This window comes from Protopterus annectens, chromosome 12.part0 (assembly GCF_019279795.1).
Source record: "Protopterus annectens isolate FY-2018-M chromosome 12.part0, PAN1.0, whole genome shotgun sequence".
Lineage (NCBI taxonomy): Eukaryota > Metazoa > Chordata > Ceratodontiformes > Protopteridae > Protopterus > Protopterus annectens.
Genome location: NC_056746.1, coordinates 521,228,206 through 521,254,916, shown reverse-complemented (window position 1 = coordinate 521,254,916; position 26,711 = coordinate 521,228,206). Strand labels below are relative to the sequence as shown.

Genomic DNA, 26,711 nt, shown 5'->3' with positions numbered 1-26,711 from the left:
CTAGCAAAGACGTGGTCTCGAGCTGGCTGAGCTAAGTAGTGTTTTTCACTAACTTTTTCTGTCAGGAAATTTCTATTTCTATAACAAAAAGCTGTTTTAACGGCTATACCGTACTTTTTGTGTGTGATTGGGTATTTTTGTGGAAAATTTTTGTGTGATTGTGTGTTTGTTCTGACTAGAGGCCCCCTTGAACTGAAGGGCCTTTCCCTGTCAGTAAATTTAATTTCAAATCCTTAGGGGTTCTAGGATCCCCTTTAGTTATTTTTTCTGTAGTTGTCGGACTGTCAACCTTAATCGGCAACCGTGAGCTAATCATTGTAGTGACAGTCAATTTAAAAAAAACAAAAAAAAAAAACAAAACAGTGTGTTTTTCTGTGTTACTGAATTTGTTGCTATAATGTCTCAGGCTCCTAGGCCTTCGGGCTTTAAGAAGTGCACTAAGTGCAACTGTAAAATGTCAATCACAGATGACCACTCTCTCTGTGTTTATTGTTTGGGCGCTAAACATTTGCAGGAGTCCTGCAGCGTGTGTCACGCGTTTTCCTCGAGGGTCCTCCAAGAGAGGAAAAATAAACTTATTTTGAAAGGTCTTATAAAACCCTCTTTTGAAGAAGCATTAGCGTCCTCTCCTTCTTCTGCTAAAAAGAAAAGGGCGTCGGCTGCGACCAGTCCGTCGGACCCGACCGCCAAAAGACATAGGCAGGCTTCTCCTTCGGCTCCACGGACTTCGGAGCCGAGGGTGGAACGGTCTGCCTCGATGCCTCCAGTCTCGACTCCTCTGGGTTCGGAGCCGATGGCTGGGGCATCGAGAGGCGGGTCACCTTCATCGGCTCCACTGATCTCGAGCCGGCGAAGGTTGTCCGCCAGACACTTCCTCGGCGCCAAGTCCTCTTCGCACCGATGGAAATTGGCTTGTGCTCTCCTTCGGCGCCGATAGTTATCGAGTCGCCTCGGAGCCGGTCCCCTAGTCCCTTGGAGCCGTTGGAGAGACCTACTCGAACCCGTTCGGTCTCCTCCAGGTCATCGAGGATGTCAGATTCGGACATAGACAGGGTGCTCCAAAGACTGTTCCAGTCCCCAGTCTTTCAAAAATTTGTTTCGGCTCCAACCCAATTGGCTTCGGGGCCGATAACCCACTCCATTGCCATTCCTCCTCCGACCGCTTCTGCTCCGTCGGAGCAGGTGCTGGTGGAGCCAGTGGAGATCCTAGGGTCGGCTCCGACCCTTACTCCAACCCTGGCCTTCGGGTCCGAGTTTAGCACACGGACTTCTTCGGCCGGACCCGGGGGTGACGTTTCGGGACCTATGCTGTCGGTTCCGAGCCTCCCTCTCGGTGCTTCGGCCGTGGGACTTCCGTCTGCTATCATGGCTCCGGGGACCGGACACTCCCAGGATTCTGGGGGTCCGGCTTTCAGAGCTATGAGGAGTGCCTTGGCCAAGTCTTCGGCCATCTCTACGGCTTTACCGGCACCTTCCCTAGGCATGGAGACTGGGTCTTTGGTAGTTCCCCTGTCTCTAGGCAGCGGAGCCCCAGGGCCTGAGGTTACCCCCACTGGGGGTTCCCCTCCTCCTGAGGGTTCTCCGGAGTTGTCTTCGGAAGAGCCCCCAAGGAAGAGATTGTGCAAGAGGAAGCACGTGGACTCCCCCGACGAGTCTCTTACATCGGACACTGATCTTGATGATGCGGAGGGGTCCCCAAAGTCGTCCTCGGATGATGTCTCATTTGCAGACATTCTAGAAATCCTTAAGCAATGAGGCGGCTGGAATTCCAAACCCCCCCCCCGTTGATGAGTCAGTGTTTCTCAAGGCCTGGGCTCAGCCCTCCGCCTCCTGGGTGTCTCCGCCCTTCGACGAGCTCCTGGATTTGGTTTGTCGGAGGGCGTGGGAACACCCAGATACTGTGGAACCAGTGCCTTCTCGCCCTAACAAATTTTTGTCTGCCCACCCGAGAAGGAGTTCTTGATGAAAGGCGTGGCTGTAGATGCCATGGTGGTGGCATCTGCTACCCAGCAGGACGTGGCAGAGGCTTCAACGTCCGTCCATCCTCCTAATAAGGAGTCTAGGAGCATGGACCGGTATGGGAAGCGCACCCTGACTTCAGCGGCCTTTACTCTGAGGTCCCTGAATTATTTGGCACATTTCACCAGATTACAGAGGGATCTGGTCAAGGAGCTCTCAGACTCCCTCTCAGGTAACCTACCTGAGCAGAGCTAGCCCAGTCGGTTAGCTCTCAGTTGGCTATCCTTACCTCGATTTCTAACTCGTCCATGAGGCTCATTTCATATGCGGCCGAAGGGCGGCAGAGCGGCAGGCACAGGCGTGGCTCTACGGAGACAAGCCTGGCTCCGCTTGTGTCATTTCGCGGAGGCCTTCAAGTCTTCCTTTGCCGACGCTCCCTTTGATGGGTCCTCTTTGTTTGGACCCAAGGTAAAAGACACTCTTACCCGCTGTGAGCAGGAGGGAAATACTTTATCTGCCGAGGGAGCATCGTTATTCCACTCCCTTCGGCCTTATCCCAAGGCTAAAGAGGAGGGAAGATGTGGTTCCGCAAATCACAGAAATTCTTTCCCAACAGCAGGAAGATTCCTTCCAGAGGCGGAGGACGGGAAATTATTCTGGGAGACGCCGTCCCAGAGGCGGCAGAGGCCCCCACAACAATGGAGACCGCGAGTCCTTTCGTGGCTCTTCAGCCTCCCACACTCCATGAGGGATTGCCCGACTGTGCTGCTCGAGCCAGTCGGGTGCCATTTTGCCAAGCACCTAAAAGCCTGGGAGTCTATTACTCAGGACAGATGGGTGCTTCGGATTATTGCCGGAGGTTACACCATTCCCTTCACACACTCACCCCCACCGTCCAAAAAAATCCCGGACCCACCACCCAGTCAAAGGGAAATTGCAGCCGTAGAAGCTTCAAAGCTGCTGGAAAAAGGAGTCATCCAACCGGTCCCCAAAGACCAGATCGGATCCGGAAACTACTCAAGGTTCTTTTTAGTGCCAAAAAAGACAGGGGACCTGAGACCCATATTGGATCTCAGCAAACTAAACCAGTCCGTCATGAAGTCCAAATTCCGGATGGTTGCCTTACAATCCATTCTCCCATTGTTGGAGAAAGATGTTTGGATGTGCTCCATAGATCTCAAGGACGCCTATTATCACATACCGATACATCAGGCGTCCAGGAGGTATCTGCGCTTCAGCCTGGGAGACAGTCATTTCCAATTTTGTGCTCTGCCCTTTGGCCTCACCACAGCCCCCAGGGTGTTCACCAAGTGTTTGGCAGTAGTGACTGCTCACCTGAGGAGTCTTGGATTCCAAGTGTTTCCCTATCTGGACGACTGGCTCCTGACTGCCACCACCAGGCATCTACTACTAGAGAACCTACAAGCCACCATCTCCCTGGGTGCTTCCCTGGGAATTACATTCAACTGGTCAAAGTCTGTCTTGCTGCCTTCTCAGCGCATAAGATTCATAGGAGCAGAGATAGACTCAAAATTGATGCAAATCTTCCTTCCTACCGAAAGGATACAAACATTACAAGGTCAAGTCCGAGCCCTGCTTCTAAGATCCAAAGCCCCAGCCAGGTTGGTCCTCCAACTTTTAGGTTCAATGTCTGCCACGGTTCTCCTAGTTCCTCTGGCAAGATTGCACATGAGGATTCTTCAGTGGCTGTTATCGACACAATGGTCCTTTCAGGATCTCCCCCTCAATCATCACATACTGATTACAGAAACATGCAAACGGGACCTCCGCTGGTGGCTTCTGCCATCCAATCTGAATCAGGGAAGACCTTTTGTTATGCCCCCTCCGGTAGCCACCTTGACGACGGATGCCTCCCAGACAGGGTGGGGGTGGGGGGCATTGTCTGGGCAGGTCAGTTCAAGGATCTTGGCTTCCAAACGAAACCGTTCTCCATATCAATGTGTTGGAAATGAGGGCTGTACTTCTGTCCCTACAAGCCCTCCACAACTTTCTCCCTCAAGGCATTATCGCTGTCCACACAGACAACATGTCGGTGGTCTGGTATCTAAACAAACAAGGAGGGACCAGATCTTATCCCCTTTGCAGAGAGGCCATGAGGGTATGGGAATGGGCAGTGGCTACCAACCGCTTTCTGGTAGCGACCCACATTCCAGGAAAATCCAATGTATTGGCGGACAGACTGAGCAGGACTATTCTTTCTCCTCACGAGTGGTCCCTGAACGAAGCTGTAGCAGCTCAGGTTTTCAAAAGATGGGGGATTCCATGCTGCGACCTGTTTGCAACACCACAAAACACGAAGTGCAAAAGGTTCTTTTCCTTGACCCCGCGTCAAGGGGAAGCAGCTACGGATGCTCTAGTCCAACCTTGGCCAACAGGACTGCTTTACGCTTTCCCTCCGGTTCCACTTCTTCCCAAAGTCATCCAGAAAGCTTCCCTATTGGGGTCCACAATGATTCTAATTGCTCCATACTGGCCTCGTCAGGTATGGTTCCCCTACCTACAGAAGTTTGCTCTGGACGGTCCTTGGTTTTTGGACCTAACTCCAGACCTTCTGATTCATCAGTCGGGACAACAGCACCAGTCCCTTCACACTTTGAAGCTAGCAGCTTGGCTCCTCCACTTCCGACTTTAGTCAGAAATCACACCTTGGACCCTGAAGTTATTCACATTTTATCTTCAGCCCACAAACCCACCACTAAGAAATTGTATCACAGTAAGTGGAAGAGGTTTGCTATCTGGGCTCAACTCAGAGGCTTAGACCCTATTACTGCCCCGATACCAGAGGTCTTGAAATTTTTAACATCCTTGTTTAATCAAGGATCTTCAGTCTCTACTATTAAGGTCCAACTAGCAGCTATCTCCAAATTTCACGAGTCCATAGACCCACCGTTGATGAGTAGTAGATTATGTAAAACTTTCTTAAAAGGTGCTGTGCTTTTAAGACCCCCAGTTTTTCATCCTGCGCCTCCGTGGGATCTTGATTTGGTACTTAGTGCCTTAACATCTCCCTTTTGAACCGGCTGCTACATGTGAGTTGAAATATCTGTCTTGGAAAACTGCCTTCTTAATTGCAATTACCTCTGCAAGAAGAGTTTCAGAACTTCAAGCCCTATCTATCAAACCACCGTACTTGATTTTTCACAAGGATAGAGTATCACTTAAGCCTAATCCATCCTTTGTTCCAAAAGTTTGTTCTAATCTCTGTCTCCAACAATCTCTAGAGCTACCAGTTTTCTTTCCAAAATTTTCAAACAAAGCGGAATACACCTTGCATAAGTTGGATGTTCACAGGCAATTGCGCTTCTATCTAGACAGGACTCAACAGATTCGAAAAACAGACCAATTGTTTGTGTCCTTTTCAGATAATAAACTGGGTAAAACCATCACAAAAGCTACTATTGCCAAATGGATTAGAGTTTGCATAACTCAGGCTTATTCCTCTTCAAATAAGCAACTTACAACATCTGTCAAAGCTCACTCTACTAGAGCTATGGCTACCTCTATTGCATTTCATTCCAAGCTCGCTATTTCTGAGATTTGTGCTGCGGCTACTTGGTCCAACCCGCACACTTTCATTTCCCACTATAAATTGGATGTGGCATCTAAAGGGCGAAGAATGAAGAAAACAACCAGGCTCTCTCACCACGAAACTGTATAAAGTCCTGATGTATCCAATCCGGACTTAAAGCTCATATGAAGTGCAGCGGCAAAACAGTAAATCAAGAGCAATAACTTCACTTACTCAGTATGCAGTAAGCATATAAAGTGCAACAGCAAGTCAATAAATCAAGAGCAGTAAATTTCACTTTTTGCAATAAGTAACAGGTAATCCAGTATACGAACACCAAAAACGTTTATTGTAGAAGCGTGGTCACCACCACGCTTCATCAGACAATGCATATAAAATTCAAAGCATCTATTTATACAGATAAATCTAAAAAAGAGCGCCAAATTAAAACAAATGAATCATGCAATTTTCCAATTAGAAAGTTAATAAAGACTAATTAAAAAGTTTTTGGTTACTACATTCCATTTAAAGGGAGCCTGAGTTTCTAAAAGGGCTAAAATGTTCATATACCATGCTGCAGCTAGTTGTCAGTATTAATGGTAAACACTAAAAGTTGGTACTGACGACGAGTGTTTTCAGAAATAATAGTAACTAAATTAAATTAAACTACCTGATATTCAGTGTGGAAAAGCACATTTAAAACACATTTAATACAAGAACAATAATGACGTATATATTAAGCATTGCTCTATACAAATTGCTCTATAAAAATTTTTTTACTTTTAAGTAGATAAATAAATAAATAGTTAAATAAATGAATAAATAAATATCTGTTTCATAAAATGTAACTACGATATTAATGGCACCAATGAATTTTATTATTAATGTTTGTTAACTAAAGGGCGAGCATCATTTGGTTCCACGGTACTCAGGAGTGTTTTCCAGTGAGCCACCCAGGATTCAGGTGCTAGGGACGCTGTCCCATCAGTCAGAATGTAGGCGAGATAGGATCACATAACATCTTTTAGTTATGTACTCACCATAACTTCAGATGTTTGGGATCCATCTCGCCTACATTCCTAATACCCACCCTCCTTCCCCCTGCCTTGGAGATCAGAAGAGATTGAACGGTTTTTGAGTTCTACTGTTGTTATCTTGTTTCATCTGACGATGTTATATAAGCAGTGCGTGCATGTGTGCATGTATGCGGACAAACTAGATCTGGGGGACTGGTAGTGGTGCATCCTGGGATATAGTAAGCTCAGCCAATAAGAGACTTCGCTCTTTGGCATAAGCGTGCCGAGTCGGAACCGAGGGATCGGCTCCGAACCTATCAGTCAGAATGTAGGCGAGATGGATCCCAAACATCTGAAGTTATGGTGAGTACATAACTAAAAGTTATCAAACAGAGCAGGAGAATTTCTCTGGTGTTCTGCCAAATATCTGAAAATCTGAAAGTAGATAATAGGTATACCCCTTAAACCTCTTCACACAAGAAATCTGGACAAAGCCTTAATTAATGGGTAGGTTGACTCTGATAAAGTTAGAAAGTTGCTACAATAGCAGGATTTGTATTAACAAGTATTTTTCTGAGGGATATGAAGTCTGAAACTCAAATGTATGTCATAATTTAGTGACTTCAATCCTCAGTGATTTGCCAAAAAAACCCTACAGATTTTATGAGGAACAGACCACGAATAGGAGGAGAAAATCTAGACAGTTGAGAGGTATGATCAAAAGTATAGAGAGAATAACACAACCAATGAAGGAAACTAATATTTTGCCTTGAGCCCTCAGTATTTTTTAACATCTGACTGTTTCAAGTGGCACTTAATGTGTCACCAAAAAACGTGTGATTGTAGCTTGCTGTATCCAAATGAAGCAAATGTTTTTCTTGAAATTTGTGAGGAAAATGCATGTCCTAAGCTATTTTATGCTGGAGGATTTACTGGGTGCAGGACTAGTGTGCAGAAAATTAGTGAGTTTGGTACATCTTTAATACACACATTTGTTTTAACTTGTCTTCATAAAGCTGTGTGCATTTGAATAAAAGAAGGAATGTTTGATTGTATTCTGTATGTTTGAAAACTTCACATCAAAGGTGTACAAGGTTTAGGGGACTCTTAACTATTAATGAAACACTAACATGGGATGGTTTATATTTCCAGGTGTTATCTGAAGGGGAGTGATAGTACAGGCTGTCATCTTTAGAATTTCATGAACTTGACACATCAGGTCACACACGTTTGTTGAGTTAGAAGGTGGAAGCTTTTAAGCCCCGATTTAAAGCAAAGCCTTGACCTTGTAGCATGTTGCTGTTACTGCACTTTTGTGCTGTTTGACTGTCTGTCATATGTGGTTTGAAACTTTTACCCTCAACTTTGCCTTCTCCTACATTTGTAGTTAAGTTTAACAGGTGTGGCTTTTCAGCGTTATGCATTACAGAAAGAAATCAGAGCGGAGTTAACTCATTTCCTTTCTGTCCTCATAGGGCTACATGCTGTCATTGATGTCATTTGCAACATTTTGTGTCTTTTCTCAAATGCTTTTTTTGTTCCCTTGCAGGCTGTCCAGCTGTTGCTGTGTGACCTGCTGCTGGTGACTCGAACCAGCCTTTGGCAGGAACAGATGAACCTAAGTCAGTCAAGGAACTGTGTTTACCAAGCATCTCCACTGGAACTTCGAGGCTTCCAGCAAGATCTGAGCAGTCTGCGCAAACTATCTCAGACGTTTCGTCCAGCTTTGAGGCGGGTATGTTTTTTTTTTTCTTAAGTGATTAAAAAATTGTAACTATACAGAAAAGTAAGTGTATATATCTGTAAAAGTAACATTGTTCCAGATGGTGTTTTGAATAGTTTAACATGTTAGATCTTACCTAGGTGCACACTTTGTCCAAAGTCACTACTTGGTTCTGAACTTCAGCTTTCAAAAGATAAGACTTACGACCATGGTTCACAACTTAAACAGGCTAGTGCACATGAAAAAACAGGCTGGAATATGTGTACAAGTGACAGACAACACTGTAGAAAAGATATGTTAGTGTGCAACAAATTCTCCAATCATGCCTAATCTTTACCTGTGTTTAACAGTTGTAAAACAGTTCAGACATTGCAGTTCAGTTTACTCTAGCTATCCTCTAAAACTCCTTTACAGTGCAGTTAACAGAGGGCTTTGAATGGGACAAAAGAGTACTGATAATACAGACCAGTTTTAAACCAGCAGTGCTTTTCTTTTAGCCTCCAGTATTTGTCAGTGACACATCTACACGGAATTGGCCCATAAACCAGAGCTGCTACTGCTAAAACACAGTAATAACACAGGCACTAGGAATCAAGCAAGCATGCATGGTCTGGAAGTCCTTCTTGACAACCCCTAAGGATGTATGTAACATGGTATGATATCAGTCCCAGTGTATGAAGGCATAATGTGATGCATCTAAGGATGCATACGCCCAAATGATAATGAGGCATACATAAACTTCATAGGTTTTAAGAGCTGCACTGTACTTGTGTGAAGTAGACCTGCTGTCATAGTCCGCACTGCTCGCTCTGGAGCTCTTTAGTGCAGTACATTGTCACATAAGCATTATTGTCTGGTAGTGTGTTAAAGAATGTGCATAAGCATTAGCAGTGACTGTTCTCTGCTCATCACCCACTTGGTATGTGTAAATACTATGCATGCGTAGGGTACTCAGTAGTTTCAACAATGTACTGTTCTGCTAGACATTGTGCAGCCCTGCAGAAACCTAGACACTGTGAAATGTAGCCTTACAGAGTAGGATGCATGTGTTGTTGTGTGATAATCCCTGACAACAGATGTTTTTCGTCTGTGCTGTAAGTGGAGTTGGAATGCAGGTCATATCTGCTCCTCACAGTCCTGTGTATTTTACCTGTTTTCTTGACACAGAACAGGTTCCTCTCTTAGAATACTGGTGAAGGAGTGCATTCCGGTTCCTACTTTGGTAAGGCTGTATTACTCATTTGATTGTGTCACATTGTTCATTGCAGCACACACCATTCTGTGTGCCAGAGTACTGTAGGTCATTTTATGCAGCAGTGGAGTATTTTCTGCCTGAACACGAGAGGATTCAGAAATGAAGAATTTTGCCTTTGACCTGCATAAGATACCTTTAGTTATTAATTGGATTTGATAGAAGGATTTAATGACTGTTCCTTCATGGTGGTCAAAGGATAGAAAGTTGTTTACAAAGATGTTGAGATCTGTAACAAGTCTTATCAGTTTGGAGTTGGGTGCTGTATGTACTGTAAGTTGCTGTCAAGATTTGTTTACTAAAGGTGACAGTGCCACAATTATTTGCATTTAATTTATGCCCATTTCTAATATACCATTGATTCATATAGTTTAGCGCTTGCTGTAGTAACATGGTATCTGATCTGATGCTGAACAAGCAACAATACCCAGCTTGCAGTCTTTGGCAAATTTAGTTAGCTGTATGTGTGGGTTAGTCATTAGAGATTCAAGAAACAGATGCTGAACAGAAGGGGTCCCACTTCTGTGCCCTGAGGAATGCTTCAAGTCAACGTTTTCCTTTCTGAGGTGGCACCTGCTGTTTTAACTATGTGGGTTTTAGTTGTCAGCTAGTTTGCTGTCTGTCTTGTAGCATTAAGTGCACACTGATGCCACTTTAGACTTGCAAGGGAGCAATGCATTTTATCAGAGCTTATGAAATCAGCTATATTAAATTCCATGGATTTTGAAATTAGGCTTGCTAGGCTGAGGGGTCTGTAGTTCCAGGAATTTGCGGTGGGGATGCATTTATGGAAGGGAATAATGATAACCTATTTCCATACCTTGGTGACATCTGTTGTAGCTGTGCTTAAGTTGAACAGTTTTAGGAGTTCATAGAAGGCATGTTTGATGTTGTTAAACAACCAGGTGTATCATCAGGGCCCATAGTATTGGTGGTATTAACTTTAGAGAGTGCATTTAGCACATGTATCATAATAATCATCTCGGGGGGACTTGGTGAATTTATGGAAGTCTGTGGTGTAAAGTTGGCACATAATTTAACTGCATTATATTTTATATATTTTAAGGTTAGGCATTGGTAGTATCATTATGAATTAACTCAGAGCATTGGTAAATGATGCTTCTTAGTTGCCTGATGTAGTTAATGAACAACGTGTGTTTTGCAGCTGTCTAGCACCTTCTCTGTTGTGAGATATGTGGTTCACAGGTAACATCTTTTGTAAAATTGTTCTGTGTCCCATACTCAGTAGTGTTCACTTTGTACAGTAGGGCCTGTGGGTACAGTTGCAACACATACATGGTACTAGTGACTCATAAAGCATGCAGTTGTTTCTGGTTTTCAGAGTGTACTTTAGCAGACCAGGTATTCATTATCATTCTGCAGCCTTGTGCCACAGAGAATGGTCTTCATGATGAAACTATAGAAGGAAGTGCATAGATGTCCTTCCATATCACTGTTGCAGTATTCTTTAAAATAGGGATCCCCTGCATAGGACAGCCCGATGTCCGTCCAGTATACCAAAGCTTTTAGGGTGTAGTATGTATGCCATACCCCACACGTATGCTCCCCACTCATGGCATAGAGAATAAATGTGATGTCCTGATGTGCCATCCCTGGAACTTCTTTGTGGCTAGTCTGAACACTTATTCGTCTGCTGGTTACCAGATTGCTTTCAGGTAAGGGCCCCATTAGGTTTTTTTGATTTTATCTTTGTATCTGAAGTAGTTACTTCATTTGCTCTGCAACCTGTGGGTATCGGATCTGACTTCGGATCCGAGCCGGCAGCTTTCCAAGCTACAAGATCTGAGCTCCTAGCTCCTCCCCCTACCCATAATCCCCTGCTACCTGCTCTATTACCTCAGATCGTTTTTTGCCGCGGCTGAAGTAGCTATCTTTTGAAGAGCTCCTGGCTTGGTGAGATCATTAACTTGTTGAAATCCCTTTACTCTAGCGTTTTTGTAAAATTATAGTTAGTGTACGTGTGTGTAGTGCCCCTGAGTTTATCTACGAGTTTGTAGTTAGTTTTTTTTTTCTTGTAGTTAGCCTTTTTTTCTCTGTGTGACATCCCTCCCCCTTAGTGTTTGGGTGTGAGTGTGTGAGTGACTCAAAATGGCTGAAGGGCCCAAAGCCGTTTTTTCGAAGTGTACTGAGTGTGGTCATTAGCTTTCACCAGCTGATGGCCGCACTCAGTGTGTTTTATGCCTGGGGGTGGCCCATTTATCTGTGGCCTGCCAAATTTGTGCAGCCTTTAACCCCCGGGCGCTTAGGGATAGGAAGAATAAGCTGATCCTGGCGGGCAAGCTGCCCCAGGAATCTGCTTCTTCTTCCTCTCCCTCTCAGGCTCAGGCTGCCTTGGCAGCTCCGGTGCCTTCTGCGCCCCTTGCTCAGCCCGGGACCCAACTTCCCTCTTTGGGTTCGAGCTTGAGTGACGCTGGTGCCTCTTCCACCAGAGAGAAGAGGCACAAGGATAAGGAGAGACATAAATCCCATAAAAGTCGAGCTGAGACTCAATCCTCAGCCCCGCCATCTAAATTGGCTAAGTTTCCCTCGAGGGTCCCCGGCTCCTCTCCCTCTCGGCTCCGTTCGCTCAGCTTTTCGCCGGAGGAGGACGACCGGTCTCCCTCGAGGTCGTCGAGGCGGCCCTCTCGGCCTGCCTCGACGACTTCTTCTAGATTGACCAGAAGCCTCACCGAAGCGGACATGGATCGGATGATGCGTCGATTCATATAGACCCAAATGCAGATGGGGGTGCTCTTGCCCCCCCCCGGGAGGGAGTGCGGCCCCCATTTTTGCTCTGATCACTCCTTCTCCAACTCGTTTTCGGGTCTCGGAGTCGTCGGATCCGGGCCCTTTCGGAACCGGGGAATTGGCGCCGATAGCGCTGGTCTCTTCGATGCCGACTATACCCTTGAGCCTGTCTGATTCGAGTTCTCGGGGCAGAGGGCTGAGCGTCGGATCCGGGGGAGTTGGTGTGTCTTGTGCGCTCCGAACCCAGCGACGCCGCTCTCTCTCGACGCCGACTACATCGGCCCCGATCCTTACCTCGGAGCCGAGGAGAATGCTTTCGGAGCCTGGCAAGAGTAGTTCTCCTTCGGCTTTTGAGGTAGTGGAGAGGGTTCTGTCGAGGTCCTCCAGGTCCCTGGTCCGGGCTTTGGATCTTCCCGTACCCCCACTGCATGAGGGTCTATCCTCCGTCATCCGACCATCTGGGACAGCCTGCTCAAGCCCTCCAGCTAGTTCCCTTGGAGGAACAAGAACCTGTGGACGAGCCCTCTTCGGATAGCCCCACCGAGGTGGTCCCTCGGAAACGTAGGTGTAAAAGGAGGCACCTGGACTCCCCTGAGTCCGTTACCACCGACACAGATTTAGATGAAGGGGAAGATTCCCCAAGGTCACCCCCCGAGGATGCCTCCTTCGGAGACATCATGGAAATGTTGCGTGTTAGAGGGGGGGTGGTCTGCCCAAAAACCTTCCGTGGATGAAACTGTGTTCCTGGAAGTGTTTGAGGCAGGCCCATCTACCTCCTGGGTGTCCCCTCCGACTGACCCCCTGGTAGACTTAATTACTACCGGGGCGTGGAAGGAGCCCGACACCGTGGAGCCAGTTCCTAGGCGTCCTGATAAAGTCCTTAGCCCCCCTACAGATGGGCAGTCTTGGGCCAAGGGATCTCCCGTTGATGCCATGTTGGTGGCGGCTGTCACCAAGAAAGAACTTGCACAGGAGAGTTCTTCGGTCCACCCGCCAGATAAGGAATCTTGAGCACTGGACCGCATTCGGAAACGGATGTTTGCTTCAGTGACCTTTTCGATAAGGGCACTGAACTATATGGCACATACCATCAGGCTACAGCGAGACTTGATCAAGGAATACGCTGCAGCCCCCCCCCCCGGAGTCCATGTCGGTTGGAGACCAGAATGTTTTTTCGACTCGAATGGCCACTCTAAAATCCATTTCTAACACGTCTATGCGGCCTCTCTCCCATGCGACGGAGGGAGCCGCTAGGGCCGGCGGAGCCGGGGTCGTCTTGCGATGTCACGCCTGGCTCTGTCTTTGCGACTTCGCGGATCCCTTCAAGGCGTCCTTCGCGAACGCACCCTTTGACGGATCTTCGCTTTTCAGCAAGACCATTCGCGATATGCTAGTCCAAAGCGAAAAGGATGGGAAGACGCTGTCTGCCGTCGGAGTCCACTTCTCTAATCCCCAACGATCCTTCTCCAGGAATCAGAGGGGACAAAAGAAGCTGTGCTTCCGCAAGTCTCAGCAATCCCATCCAGCTTCGGACTCCTCGTCCTCTAGAGGCAGAAGAGGACAAGGCGGGCACCGGCCCAGAGGCAGAGGGGGGCCCCGTAACTTCGGGTCTAGAGAACCTTTCTCGGACAGACCCACGCAACAGCCCTGACAGCTTGCCCGACTGTCCCTCTCTGGAGGCAGTCGGGGGGCGGTTGACGGAACACCTGTCAACTTGGGAGTCCCTTACAACAGATCGATGGGTGCTCCTTATCATATCCAGAGGTTATTCCATCCCCTTCATAAACCTTCCCCCCAAGACCAGACGCCTCCCCGATGTACCACCCGATCAGAGGGAGGCAGAGGCTTCAGAGGTGTCGAAGTTGCTAAGAAAAAGAGCCATCCAGCCTGTCCCCCCTGATCAGTCCAGATTGGGTTATTACTCCAGGTTCTTTTTGGTGCCAAAGAAAACGGGGGACCTAAGACCCATCTTAGACCTTTCCGCTCTCAACCTTTTCATTCCGAAGGAAAAATTTCGGATGGTCACCCTCCAATCAATTCTCCCCCTTCTGCGGGAGAACGACTGGATGTGTGCTATAGACCTCAAGGATGCATACTACCACATTTTGATGGACAGACTATCCAGAAGGTTCCTCTGCTTCCGGCTAGGGGCCAGTCATTATCAGTTCAGGGTTCTTCCGTTCGGCCTCACCCTCAGCCCCCAGGGTGTTCACCAAAGTCATGGCAGTGGTTGCAGCCCACCTGAGACTTCAGGGCATTCAGGTCTTCCCGTACCTAGATGACTGGCTCCTTACTGCCACCAACAGGCATCAGCTCTGCGTGGCAACGGATTACGCTCTGACTCTGGCCCTCAACCAGTGAACCTGCAGAAAACCTCTCTGTGCCCCGTTCAGGCCCTGGAGTTCATAGGGGCCAGGTTGAATACCTGTATCTCTCGAGCTACCCTAACTTCGGACAGGCTGAGCAGCCTGTCATATCGGGTATTAGCCCTTCTTCAGAGTCCTGCTCCTCCGTCGGAGTTAGTCTTGAGGGCACTAGGGTCTATGGTGGCAGAGATCGGTCTCTCCCTTCACGCATGCCTGCGAATGAGGATATTGCGGTGGACCCTGCAAGTTCAGTGGTCCCTATCACTCCCGTTGAACACGCCGATACCACTGAGCAGAGTGTGCAAGGACTCCCTTCTCTGGTGGCAACATGCGTGGGATCTCAGAGAAGGGAGGCCCTTTGTGATCCCCCCACCCCAAGCCACGTTGACCACGGACGCTTCTCGCCTCGGGTGGGGGGGGCATTGTTCAGGCAGACCCGTCCAAGGCACGTGGACATCCCTAGAGACCTCTTTGCATATCAATGTCCTAGAGATGAGGGCAGTGCTTTTGGCGTTGCAAGCTCTCCACGACCTTCTCCCTCTGGGGACTATTGCAATCCAGACGGATAATATGTCAGTAGTCTGGTATATAAACAAACAGGGAGGGACCAGATCTTATCCCCTTTGTCGAGTGGCCATGAGAGTTTGGGAATGGGCGATATCCACCAACTGTTTTCTGGTAGCAATGCACATTCCAGGACGGTCCAACATATTAGCGGACAAACTGAGTCGGGTATTTCTCACTCCGTACGCGTAGTCTCTAAATCCATCTGTTGCGAAGCAGATCTTCCGCAAGTGGGGTTGGCCTCGCTGCGATCTTTTTGCTTCTCCTTTAAACACAAAATGCAGCGAGTACTTCGCAATACTGCCCCCCAAAGGGGAGAATCCCAGAGACGCACTAGTTCATGCTTGGCCTCCCGGTCTCCTTTATGCTTATCCCCCCCTCCCGCTTATGACGAAGTTCATACAGAAAGCCTGTCGGTTGGGGAGCAGAGTTATCCTCATAGCCCCATTCTGGCCTCGTCAGATCTGGTTCCCTTATCTGCGGTCTCGCAGTGTGGCTTCTCCATGGATTCTGGATCCCATTCCAGACCTGATCTCGCATCCTGCGGGTTGCCAAACCCCGAACCTGGTCAATCTCAAGCTTACGGCTTGGTTGATCCAGTTCCAGTGATGGCTAGGACTCCCGGTATCTCATCTCCTGTTAAGGCCATACTGGTCGCGGCTCATAAGCCGTCTACCAGAAAACTTTACAATAGTAAATGGAAATGTTTCTCCATCTGGGCTAAAGACAAGGGCCTGGACCCGTTTACCGTCCCTATTCCGACTATTCTGGACTTCCTGTCGCTGATCTTTCGGCAGGGAGCAAGTGCTTCTACTGTCAAAGTGCAGTTGGCAGCCATCTCCCATTTTCATGTAGTTGATGGCTTAGGGTCCTTGGCATCTGCAAAATTATGCAAAACCTTCTTGCGGGGCATCTTTCTGTTGAAGCCGCCTGTGAAAACTGTGGTGCCCCCATGGGATCTAACCTTAGTCTTACAAGCCCTGACAAGTCCACCCTTTGAGCCTGCGGCCTCAGTTCCGTTACAATTCTTGTTGTGGAAAACGGCCTTCTTGGTGGCTATAACTTCGGCCAAGAGGGTTTCGGAACTTCAAGCTTTGTGTATGAAAACTCCTTACCTTATCTTTCACAAGGATAGAGTGTCCCTCAGGACTAACCCGTCCTTCTTACCTAAGGTGGCTTCAGAGTCAAATATTAATCAATCAATAAATTTACCAGTGTTCTTCCCAAACTTTCAGAACAAAGGAGAATATAAGTTACACAAACTGGATGTACACAGACAACTACGTTTCTACTTGCACAGAACTAAAGAATCTGAAGTAGGCACTTCATTTGTCAGCAACCTTTGGGATACGGATCCGATCTCAGATCCGAGCCGACAACTTCTACCACAGCATAGATCCGAGCTCCTAGCTCCTCCCTTTACCCATAATCCCCTGCCAACCCTGACTGACCTCCGATCTAGTTTGCCACGCTTCAAGCTACAAGCTGGATTTTCGAGCTCCTGCTACTTTGTGGATTTGTGAGAAAAATAAATGTTTCTGTTTTATTCCCCTTTTTCTTAGTGTGAGTGAGAGCGATTGTTTAGGTACCCCATAGCCCTTTTATCTCTCTCAATTTAATTTAATTTGTGGTTATTTTTCCTCCTCCCTGCCCTTGCTGGTCGTAGTGTGTGTTTGTGGTGTGTGTAGGGGCCTAGTGAGTGTGTTTTCTGTGCTACTATGTCGGAGGCCCCTTAAGCCATCTTTTGAAAGTGCACCGAGTGTGGCCATAAGCTTTCACCGGCGGATAGCCACACCCGGTGCGTTAGGTGCCTTGGGGTTGAACACCTCTCCTCGGGATGTGCGATTTGCGCGGCGTTCAACCCCAGGGCACTTAAGGACCGGAGGTCGAAGCTGATTCTGGCGGGCCTTTTGCCCCCGGATTCAGCTCTGGCCTCCGGTGCTTCTGTGGCCGCTACCCAGCCCTCGGTGGCAGCCACCCCTGCCTCCCTCCCTCCGGTCGGGACTCAACCTCCCGCTTCGGCTCCGGAGGAGAGGGAGGCCGTGAAAGGCAAACGGAGAGAGAAGCACCATAAGCGGCGGGCCGAGGACTCCGCCTCGGCCCCGCCTGCCAAACGAGCTTCTCCCTCCAGAGCTTCTGGATCGCCTCCTCCTCGGCTCCAGTCCCCTTGCTTCTCACTGGGACCCAAGGAGGAGGGGACCCGGTCCCCGTTGAGGTCATCGAGGCGGCACTCTAGGTCTGCCTCGGTGGCCTCTTCGAAGTCCACTTTTAGCATGTCAGATGCAGACATGTACCGGATGATGAGGAGGTTCATCCAGGCCCAGCTGCAGATGGGAGTGCTCTTGCCCCCCCACCCCTCCGGGGGGGAGCTCGACCCCATTTTTTGCTCCAATCGCTCCTTCTCCGACCCGCTTTCTGGGTTCGGAGCGTTCGGGGCCGAGCAGCGTTAGATCCGGGGGGTGGGTCGGAGCCGACAGTACTGGGTACTTCGGCTCCGACTGGTCCCTCGAGCTTGTCGGATCTGACCTCTCGGAGCCGTGGGCTGAGCTTCGGATCCGAGGGATTCAATGTGACTTTGGCTCCATCCCGGTCGGAGCACACGGGTCCTTCGGATCCGATGGTCTCGGCCCCGGGTCCGGTCCCCGCTTCGGATCCGAGTGGGAGTCGACTCTCGGATCCTATCGAGGGCGGCTCCCCCTCGGCTTTCACTGTGGTGGAGAGGGCACTGTTGAGTGCATCCGGGCCTCCGGTCCTGGCTTCGGCTCCCCCCTGCACTCCCTCTCAGCTGGTTCAGGCTCCCATCACCCGGCCTTCGGGGCAGCCTGCTTCAGCGCTTCTGGGTGTTCCTTCGGAAAATGACATTGCTGGTGAGACTTCCTCGGACAGCCCCCCCCAAGGAGGTTCCTCACAAGGCTAAGTGTAAGAGGAGGCACGTGGACTCCCCCGAGTCCCTTACGGAAGATACGGACTTAGATGAAGGGGGAGGCTCCCCAAGGTCACCCCCCCCCCGAGGATGTCTCCTTTGGAGACATCATGGAAATGCTTAGGATTAGGGGAGGGTGGTCTGCCCCCAAGGCTTCCTCCGATGAGTCCGTATTCCTAGAGGCGTTCGAAGCAGGGCCATCTACCTCTTGGGTGTCCCCTCCCCCTGGCCCCCTGGTGGACCTTATCTCCACCAGGGCTTGGAAGGAGCCAGACACTGTAGAGCCAGTCCCCAAGCGCCCAGATAGGATCGTGAGTCCTCCTGCAGAAAGAACCCACTGGAGCAGAGGTCCCCCCCGTGGATGCCATGTTGGTGGCGGCGGCCACCAAGAGGGAGTTGGCTCAGGAGAGCTCCACGGTCCACCCACCGAGCAAGGAGTCTCGGACGATGGACCGCCTTGGGAAGCGGGCCTTCAGTTCAGCAACCTTCTCGATGAGGGCGCTGAACTATATGGTACACGTCATCCGGATGCAGCGAGATCTAATAAAAGAATACGCTGCTCACCCCCCCCAGAGTCCATGTCGGAAGGGGACAAGCAGCTGTACGCCTCCTGAATGTCCACTTTACGTTCCATTTCTAACACCTCTATGCAGCTGTTGTCTCACGCCTCTGAAGGAGCCGCTAGAGCTGGCGGAGCCGGCCTGGTAATGAGGCGCCAAGCCTGGCTCCGGCATTGTGACTTCTCGGAACCCTTTAAGGCGTCATTCGCGAATGCCCCCTTTGATGGTTCTGCACTATTTGGCAAAACCGTTCGCAACACATTAGTCCAGAGCGAGAAAGACGGGAAGACGAAGCAGATGTGGTTCCGGAAATCGCATCAGTCCCAGTCTGCTCCGGACAACCAGTCCTCTCGTGGCAGAGGAGGACGGGGAGGACGCCGCCCTAGAGGCAGAGGGGGTCCCAGAAATTTTGGGTCCAGAGAACCCTTCTCTGAGAGGCCCACGCAGAACCCCTGAGGGGTTGCCTGGCTGCTCCACTCTGGAGGCAGTTGCGGACGTTTTTCGAGGCACCTAGCAATGTGGGGGTCCATAACAACAGATCGCTGGGTGCTTCGCATCATATCCAGAGGTTACCAAATTCCTTTTATTCTAACCCCCAAAACCAGAAGCCTCCCCGACGTACCACCCAATCAGAGGGAGGCGGCTGCTACAGAAATTCAGCAGCTTTTACAAAAAAGAGCCATCCAACCCGTCCCCCCAGATCAGCTCGGATCAGGGTTTTACTCCAGGTTCTTTCTGGTGCCAAAAAAGACGGGGGACTTGAGGTCCATCCTCGACCTCTCTCTCTTGAACCTGGCAGTACCCAAAGAAAAGCTCCGGATGGTCACGCTGCAATCTATTCTCCCCCTGTTACGGGAGAACGACTGGATGTGCTTGATAGACCTCAAGGATGCATACTATCACATTCTTGTGGACAGACGCTCCAGGAGGTTCCTCCGCTTCCGGCTGGGAGCCAGTCACTTTCAGTTCAGGGCCCTCCCCTTCGGTCTCACCTCAGCCCCCAGGGTGATCACCAAAGTCTTGGTGGTTATAGCGGCCCACCTGAGGCTTCAGGGAATTCAGGTCTTTCCGTACCTGGACGACTGGCTCCTCATCGCCCCAACAAGGCATCTGCTGTGTTCAGGCAGGGATTACTTCCTCAATCTTGCTCCATGCCTAGGGTTGACTGTCAACATGGCCAAATCCTCTCTGGCTTCTACACAGGTAATAGATTTCATAGGGGCGAGATTGGATTCCAGACTAATGCTTGCTTTCCTGACTCCAGATCGGCTTCAGAACCTGAGGTTGCATGTTCAGGCCATTCTCCAACTTCTTGCTCCACCGGCAGAATTGATCCTTAGGGCTCTAGGGTCCATGACGGCAGCAATTTCTCTGATGCCCTTAGCCCGTCTAAATATGAGGGTCCTGCAGTGGACCCTCCAGGTGCAATGGTCCCTGTCTCGCAACCCCCTGTCTCATCCCATTCCCCTAAGCAGGGCTTGCAGAGGGTCGCTCGTGTGGTGGCTCCAGTCCCCGAGCCTTCACACGGGACGACCATTCTCGATGCCTCCTCCCGTCGCCACAGTGATCACGGACGCCTCTTGCCTGGGGTGGGGGGCACTTTTCAGGCAGAATGGTCCAAGGCACGTGGAACGACATAGAGACCTCCTTGCATATCAATGTCCTAGAGATGAGGGCGGTGCTTTTGACGTTGCAGGCACTTCACGGCCTTTTTCTGATTGGGACGATTGAGTTACAAACGGACAACATGTCAGTTGTCTGGTACATCAACAAACAGGGGGGAACCAGGTCTTATCCTCTTTGTCGTGAGGCCATGAGAGTGTGGGAATGGGCGATATCCACCAACCGCTTTCTCATTGCAACGCACATTCCGGGACGGTCCAACATCCTAGCAGACAGGCTCAGTCGTTCAATTCTGACCCCATACGAATGGTCTCTCAATCCTCTAGTAGCGGAGCAAATATTTGCCCAATGGGGGCAACCCTGTTGCGATCTTTTTGCCTCTCCCTCAAATACCAAATGTAACAGTTACTTCGCTCTAATCCCCCTCGGGGGGAGTCCCCGAGAGACTCTCTAGTACATGCTTGGCCTCCTGGTCTCCTTTATGCTTACCCTCCATTGCCCATGATGCTGAAACTCTTACAGAAAGCCAGTCGGTTGGGGAGCAAAATGATCCTCATTGCCCCATTCTGGCCTCGTCAGACGTGGTTCCCATACCTGTGGTCTCACCTGATTCATCCACCCTGGATTCTGGATCCCCTCCCGGATCTCATTACTCACCCTCTGGGTCTTCCGACCCCCAACCTGGTCAACCTCAAGCTGATGGCTTGGTTGCTCCAGTTCCTCTCCTGATAAGGACTCCCAGAATCTCCTCACCAGTCAAAGCCTTTCTGGTAGCAGCACACAAACCGTCCACCAGAAGGGTCTATCGGAGTAAGTGGAAACGTTTCTCCATCTGGGCGGAGCACCGTCACTTAGATCCTTTCACGGCGCCTCTTACGTCGGTTTTGGATTTTCTAACTACCCTTTTTCATCAGGGGGCTAGTTGCTCTACAGTCAAGGTGCAACTAGCAGCGATTTCGCATTATCATGTAGGGCATGAATCGGGCCCTCTAATTACCTCCAAGCTCTCTAAAGCTTTCCTCAAGGGTACCTTCCTTCTCAGACCTCCGGTCAGAGAGGTAGTACCCCCATGGGATTTATCTTTGGTTCTACAGGCCTTGACAAGCCCCCCTTTCGAGCCGGCGGCTACGGTTGATCTTAAATACCTCTCTTGGAAGACGGCCTTCCTGGTGGCCATTACTTCAGCTAAAAGGGTCTCTGAGCTTCAGGCTCTCTGTGTCAAACCGCCGTATTTGGCCTTCCATCAGGATAGAGTTTACCTCAGGATCAGTCCGTCCTTTCTGCCTAAGGTATCTTCGGAAGCTAATATTAATCAATCTATTAATCTTCCCGTGTTCTTTCCCAACTATCAGATCAAAGGAGAGTACAAACTGCATTCTTTGGATGTGCACAGACAATTACGCTTTTATATTCATCGAACTGCTGGTCATAGGCAATCTGACCAGTTGTTTGTCTCCTTTGCCAAAACCAATTTAGGCAAGTCAGTTTCTAAAGTTACCCTGTCATGGTGGATAGCTAGTTGTATCCTCTTTGCATATCAGAGTTCGGGAAGGCCTGCACCTCAGGGAGTCCGCGCTCATTCTACTAGGGACGTCGCTACTTCGGCGGCTTTTAGATCTAGGGTCCCCTTGGATGATATTTGTTCCGCAGCCACTTGGGCTTCATCTAATACCTTTATCAGCCATTACAAACTAGATGTTGTCTCCAGAGGTAGGGCGCCCTTTGGCTCTGCAGTGCTCCGGAATATTCTTCCATAACGGCCACCCAGGATTCAGGTAGCTGGGGACTCTGTCCCAAAGGTTGCTGACAGATGAAGTGCCTACTTCAGATTAAGAAGTTATGTACTCACCATAACGTTCCATCTGAGTAGGTATCTTCATTTGTCTGCAACCATCCCCCCCTCCTTCCCCCCCTGACCTATATGATTCTGTTTAGGATCTGTCTTAGATAAGCCCCTTCCGGGGCACAGTGACAGTTGTTATATCGGGCAAACTTGATCTGAGGTCAGTCAGGGTTGGCAGGGGATTGTGGGTAAAGGGAGGAGCTAGGAGCTCGGATCTATGCTGTGGTAGAAGTTACCGGCTCGGATCCGAGATCCCAAAGGTTGCTGACAAATGAAGATACCTACTCAGATGGAACGTTATGGTGAGTACATAACTTCTTATTTTCGAAAGTCGGACCAGTTGTTTGTATCATTTGCAAAATCAGCCATAGGTAAAGCCATTTCCAAAGTGACCATAGCAAATTGGATCTGTCAGTGCATTATTCACGGGTACATACCGTCAGGCAAACCAGCCCCTATAAGAATCCACGCTCATTCTACAAGGTCTGTAGCCACCTCAGCAGCCTTTTGGTCCAGGGTTCCCTTGGATGACATATGTTCAGTAGCCACTTGGTCCTCTTCTCATACGTTCATTTCTGATTATAAACTGGATATGATTTCGAGAGGCAGGTCGTCTTTTGGCTCCGCTGTGCTTCGGAATATCCTTCCGTAAAGGCCACCCAGGGTTTTTCTTGAGTAGCTGGGGACTCTGTCCCACAGGTTGCATAGCAAATGAAGTAACTACTTCAGATAAAGAAATTATGTGCTCACCATAACGTTCCATCTGAGTAGGTACTTCATTTGTCTGCAACCAACCCCCCCTGCCATCCACCGAACCTTTTCGGGATTTTTCTGGTCACCTGTAAGTCTCTTGTCAGGAGATTAGATCTGATGTATTCCTGTCTCGAGGTTATTAGTTGGGTGATAAGGCAGAAAAGTCAATCTGAGGTAATACAGCAGGTAGCAGGGGATTATGGGTAGGGGGAGGAGCTAGGAGCTCGGATCTTGTAGCTTGGAAAGCTGCTGGCTTGGATCCGAAGTCGGATCCGATACCCACAGGTTGCAGACAAATGAAGTACCTACTCAGATGGAACGTTAGGATGAGTACATAACTTCTTTTTTGCCTTGCTCTAGTTGTTGGTTTCATGTCCAGAAAGGGGAAATGCCACTCCGGAAGACAAATTCCCCCATAAAGATTGTCACAAGCAGTGTTTGTTTTGCGTAGGTGCTTCCCATGGCTATACGTCTTGTGCTTTTGCCAAGCTTTCATCCCTAAGACGGTGCATAGTCAGCTTTCTTCCCTAGCTACTTATTTAGAAAACCAGCTATTGGCTAAAGACCCTATGGCAGGATCTTCCTGGCCTGAGGGTCAGCTGTCTGCAAAGAAGGACCAAGAAAGCTCAGTCAGATTCTTTGACTGTACTGCCCCCACTGGATGTCTCTCTTGAGGCTAGTGAAAGCCAGGAGGATAGTCCACTTTCCTTGTTGGATTCCTCTGCCATGACCGCTTCAGAGGCTGTCATAGATCTGACTTTCGCATGTCCATGGAGGTCTTGCAGACATCTGCCTCAGATTTTTCAGGGGATACCGTGGCTAATAATTACTGAAGGGCCTAGGTGTGTTCCTCAGATATTTATAAGGGAAGAGATTCTGAATACAGTTATAGAATGTCGCCAGGGGTCGGAGCTTCCTAAGGTTTTTAAAGCTGACATCCGTCTCAAAAAGAAGCAGAAAACTAAGCACATTTCTCCTGCTCCTAAAGTTCCTCAAAGTGAATGGCAACACTTCACCCAAGGCCTGTTTAATGCCCTTGTGACTCTGAAACCTCCACAGGGGATTTCTGTACCTGCTTCTCCTTCCACCCCTCTTAAGAGACCTAGGGAATAGGATTCCTCTGAAGATGATGCAGATTCTGATGAAGGATCCCTGACTTGTTCCTCTGAGATTCCTTATCCCTTAGATTATGGTTCTGAGGAAGAAGTCTGTCAGTTCTGAGTGTCCTTTTGATGAGATTTCTTTTGGTGACACTATTTCCAGAATCATGGAAATTTTTAAATGGGACTGTGTTCGGGTTTCTGATGTTCAGAATAGGCACTATAAGCTTCTGCAAATGGCGTCTGCTAGCCCTTTGATGTTTCTCCTAGTCTTGCTGGATTTATTTTCTACTGCTTCTCAGCCCCCTGCTCCCAAAAAACATGATAGGTTTTATAAAGTGCCTGATGATTGCAAGTTTCTTTATAAGTGCCATTCAGCAGACCTTTCTGTGGTATTAGTTGCCTCTGATAAACCCTTTAAATTGTTGCCTTTTTCAAAATGCCCCCCCTCCGACAAGGAGAGCAGCACCATGGAGAGGCTAGGTAAGAAAGTGTCTACTTTTGCAACCCTGGCCTTTAGAGCTGTGAACTACCAGATACACATGCCCAGATATGTTTTGGCTCTGCTTTCTCAGGCCTGGCAGGCTATTTCAGAGCTTCCTGGTTCTGAGGGAAAGGCCTCTGCTCTTTCCTTGCTAGGAACGTGTTCTCAAGTTGCTCGCCATTCCATTAAATGTAGCTGATGCTTCATCTAGGGGCTGCTTTTGGATCAGTTTTGAGGAGATATTCCTGGTTCAGACTTCAACCCTTGCCTGATGATATTAAGGCTAAACTGATGGATGCTCTTCTGAATAATAAGCATTTGTTTGGTGGTGGTGTTGCAGAGTTGTTTAAGTCCCTGCAAGAAAAAGGTAAGGCTTTACAGGATTTGAAGGATATATCTGATGTTCTTCGTGTTTCACTGTTGCAGTCATTACATTTCGGTAATCTGCTGGCAGGTTGCCCTCAGTCGGCCTGAATATCAAAGTCTTGGGTCCTGCGTCGGTTGCTGTCTCCGCTTCCATGATGTCAGGTTGTCAGGGGTATAAAACAGGCAGCCTACGCCATTTTCTTTAGTCTTTCTTGCCGTGCGGTGCCCGAAGCAGAAGCAGTTCGCTAGTGCCAGTCGGCCGACTACTGAAATTTTCGAATTCGAGTTTCAGAACCGAAGTCTTCAGTTAAAGCTAAGTACTCCGTTGGGGAAACTTTTTCTTGCTCCATACCGATGTCAGCAAAAGTTAATAATTGCATTACTTGTGGGAAGCAAATACCTCATAAAGATTTTCATTTGTACTGTATTCCTTGCCTAAGCCCAGACCATAACGTGCCTTGCTGTGTCGGTTTTGTGCTAGATTTAACCAATGCACTATTAAGCGTCGGTATATCTTTGTTTCAAAATATTTTGGAAACAGATTTAACTATCCTGAAATGTCGTCGGATAGCAATCCGACTACCGGAGTTCACAAAAAACGCAAAGAAAAGGACAGAGACAGACTGTCGAGGTCCAAAACCGACGACAAAGCTTCTCCTAAGCCAGTCGCTGGTTCGCCGGTACTCCGTGAGGTGCGTTCGCAGCCCCTGATACCTGCTTCTTTCGAGTTGCAGGCCTCTACTGAGTCCCATGTGGAGTCTGGCACGCCGCGAGATTCTCAAAGTATTGTGCCCGTGGATGTCTCTCCCTCGGATGGGTCCGGAGCTGCGGAGAAAGCACCAGCTTCTGGGGGTGTCTTCAGGCCTCAACATTTCTATATAAAACCGACGCCAGCTTCAAAAACAAAGACAAAACCAACTTGTAAGGCTAAAAAACCGACGCATGAGCCATGTGCTCAGGCCTCTATGCCCAAAAAGCAGATGATCAAAATGGCTGAAGACCTAATTAGCTTGATCAGGGGTGCCCAACCCCCCCTGATAAGAGGCCTAGGCAAGACACTGATTATGAATCTTCAGATCAGGTTTCTATTTCTTCTGATTCCTCTTCTGATCAGGAATTTTCTATACCACCATATGAGGATTCAGATGCAGAGGAATCCATCCCATCTGCATCTCCTCCTGAAGATTATTCCTTTGGAGAAACCTTGCATACTTTGAGGGAACATTTTCACTGGGAGAGTCAAGATTTCTCAGAATCAAAAAAGAAGCTTGGGGATTTTCTTCTTCTCCCTCAGCATAGGCCTTTAGCCATACCTCCTGTATTAGACATTGTTGATGATGTGTTTTTGGAATCAAGCATGATTCCAGATTCCTTACCTCCGGCTCCTAGCAAGCCAGATAGATATTACAGGGTTCCTGACTCACACAAAGTTTTATTCAAAAACCCTGCTGCTGACCCAGAAACTATCTCACAGGGTCCCAAAGATGTAAAGGCCTTAACAGCTAAGAATCCTACCCCCTCTGATAGAGATTCCAGGGCGCTGGATAGATGGGGAAAGAAGGTTTATATGTCTGCAACCTTGGCAGTTAGGGCCTTAAACTGCCAGTTTCATATGTTTAAATATCAACAGCATGTTATGGGATTATTGAAACAGAAAATTATGTTGATTTCTGAATGTGTGGAAAATAAAGAATTACAGGAATTATTGCATGCAGCAGAACAAGTTGGAAAGCATACTTTGCAATGTGGTTTTGATTCCTTGGAGGCCTCTTGCAGGGCCGCAGTTACTGGATCTGTGATTAGAAGGCATGCCTGGCTAAAGGAGCAAAATTTGCCTGATCATGTTAAAGCTAAATTGTTGGATGCACCTTTACAACATGATACTCTGTTTGGTAATAAGGC

General features: G+C 48.7%; 1 protein-coding gene across 1 annotated transcript in view; it reads left to right on the top strand.

The window, feature by feature from the left end:
* Nucleotides 1–26,711, top strand: part of SREBF1 (sterol regulatory element binding transcription factor 1) — a 631,726-nt gene that overhangs the window by 582,314 nt on the left and 22,701 nt on the right. Inside the window, exon 17 of the mRNA XM_044088935.1 lies at nucleotides 8,054–8,239. Within this exon, the coding sequence (XP_043944870.1) occupies nucleotides 8,054–8,239 (186 nt within the window). The remainder of the gene's footprint in view (nucleotides 1–8,053; nucleotides 8,240–26,711) is intronic.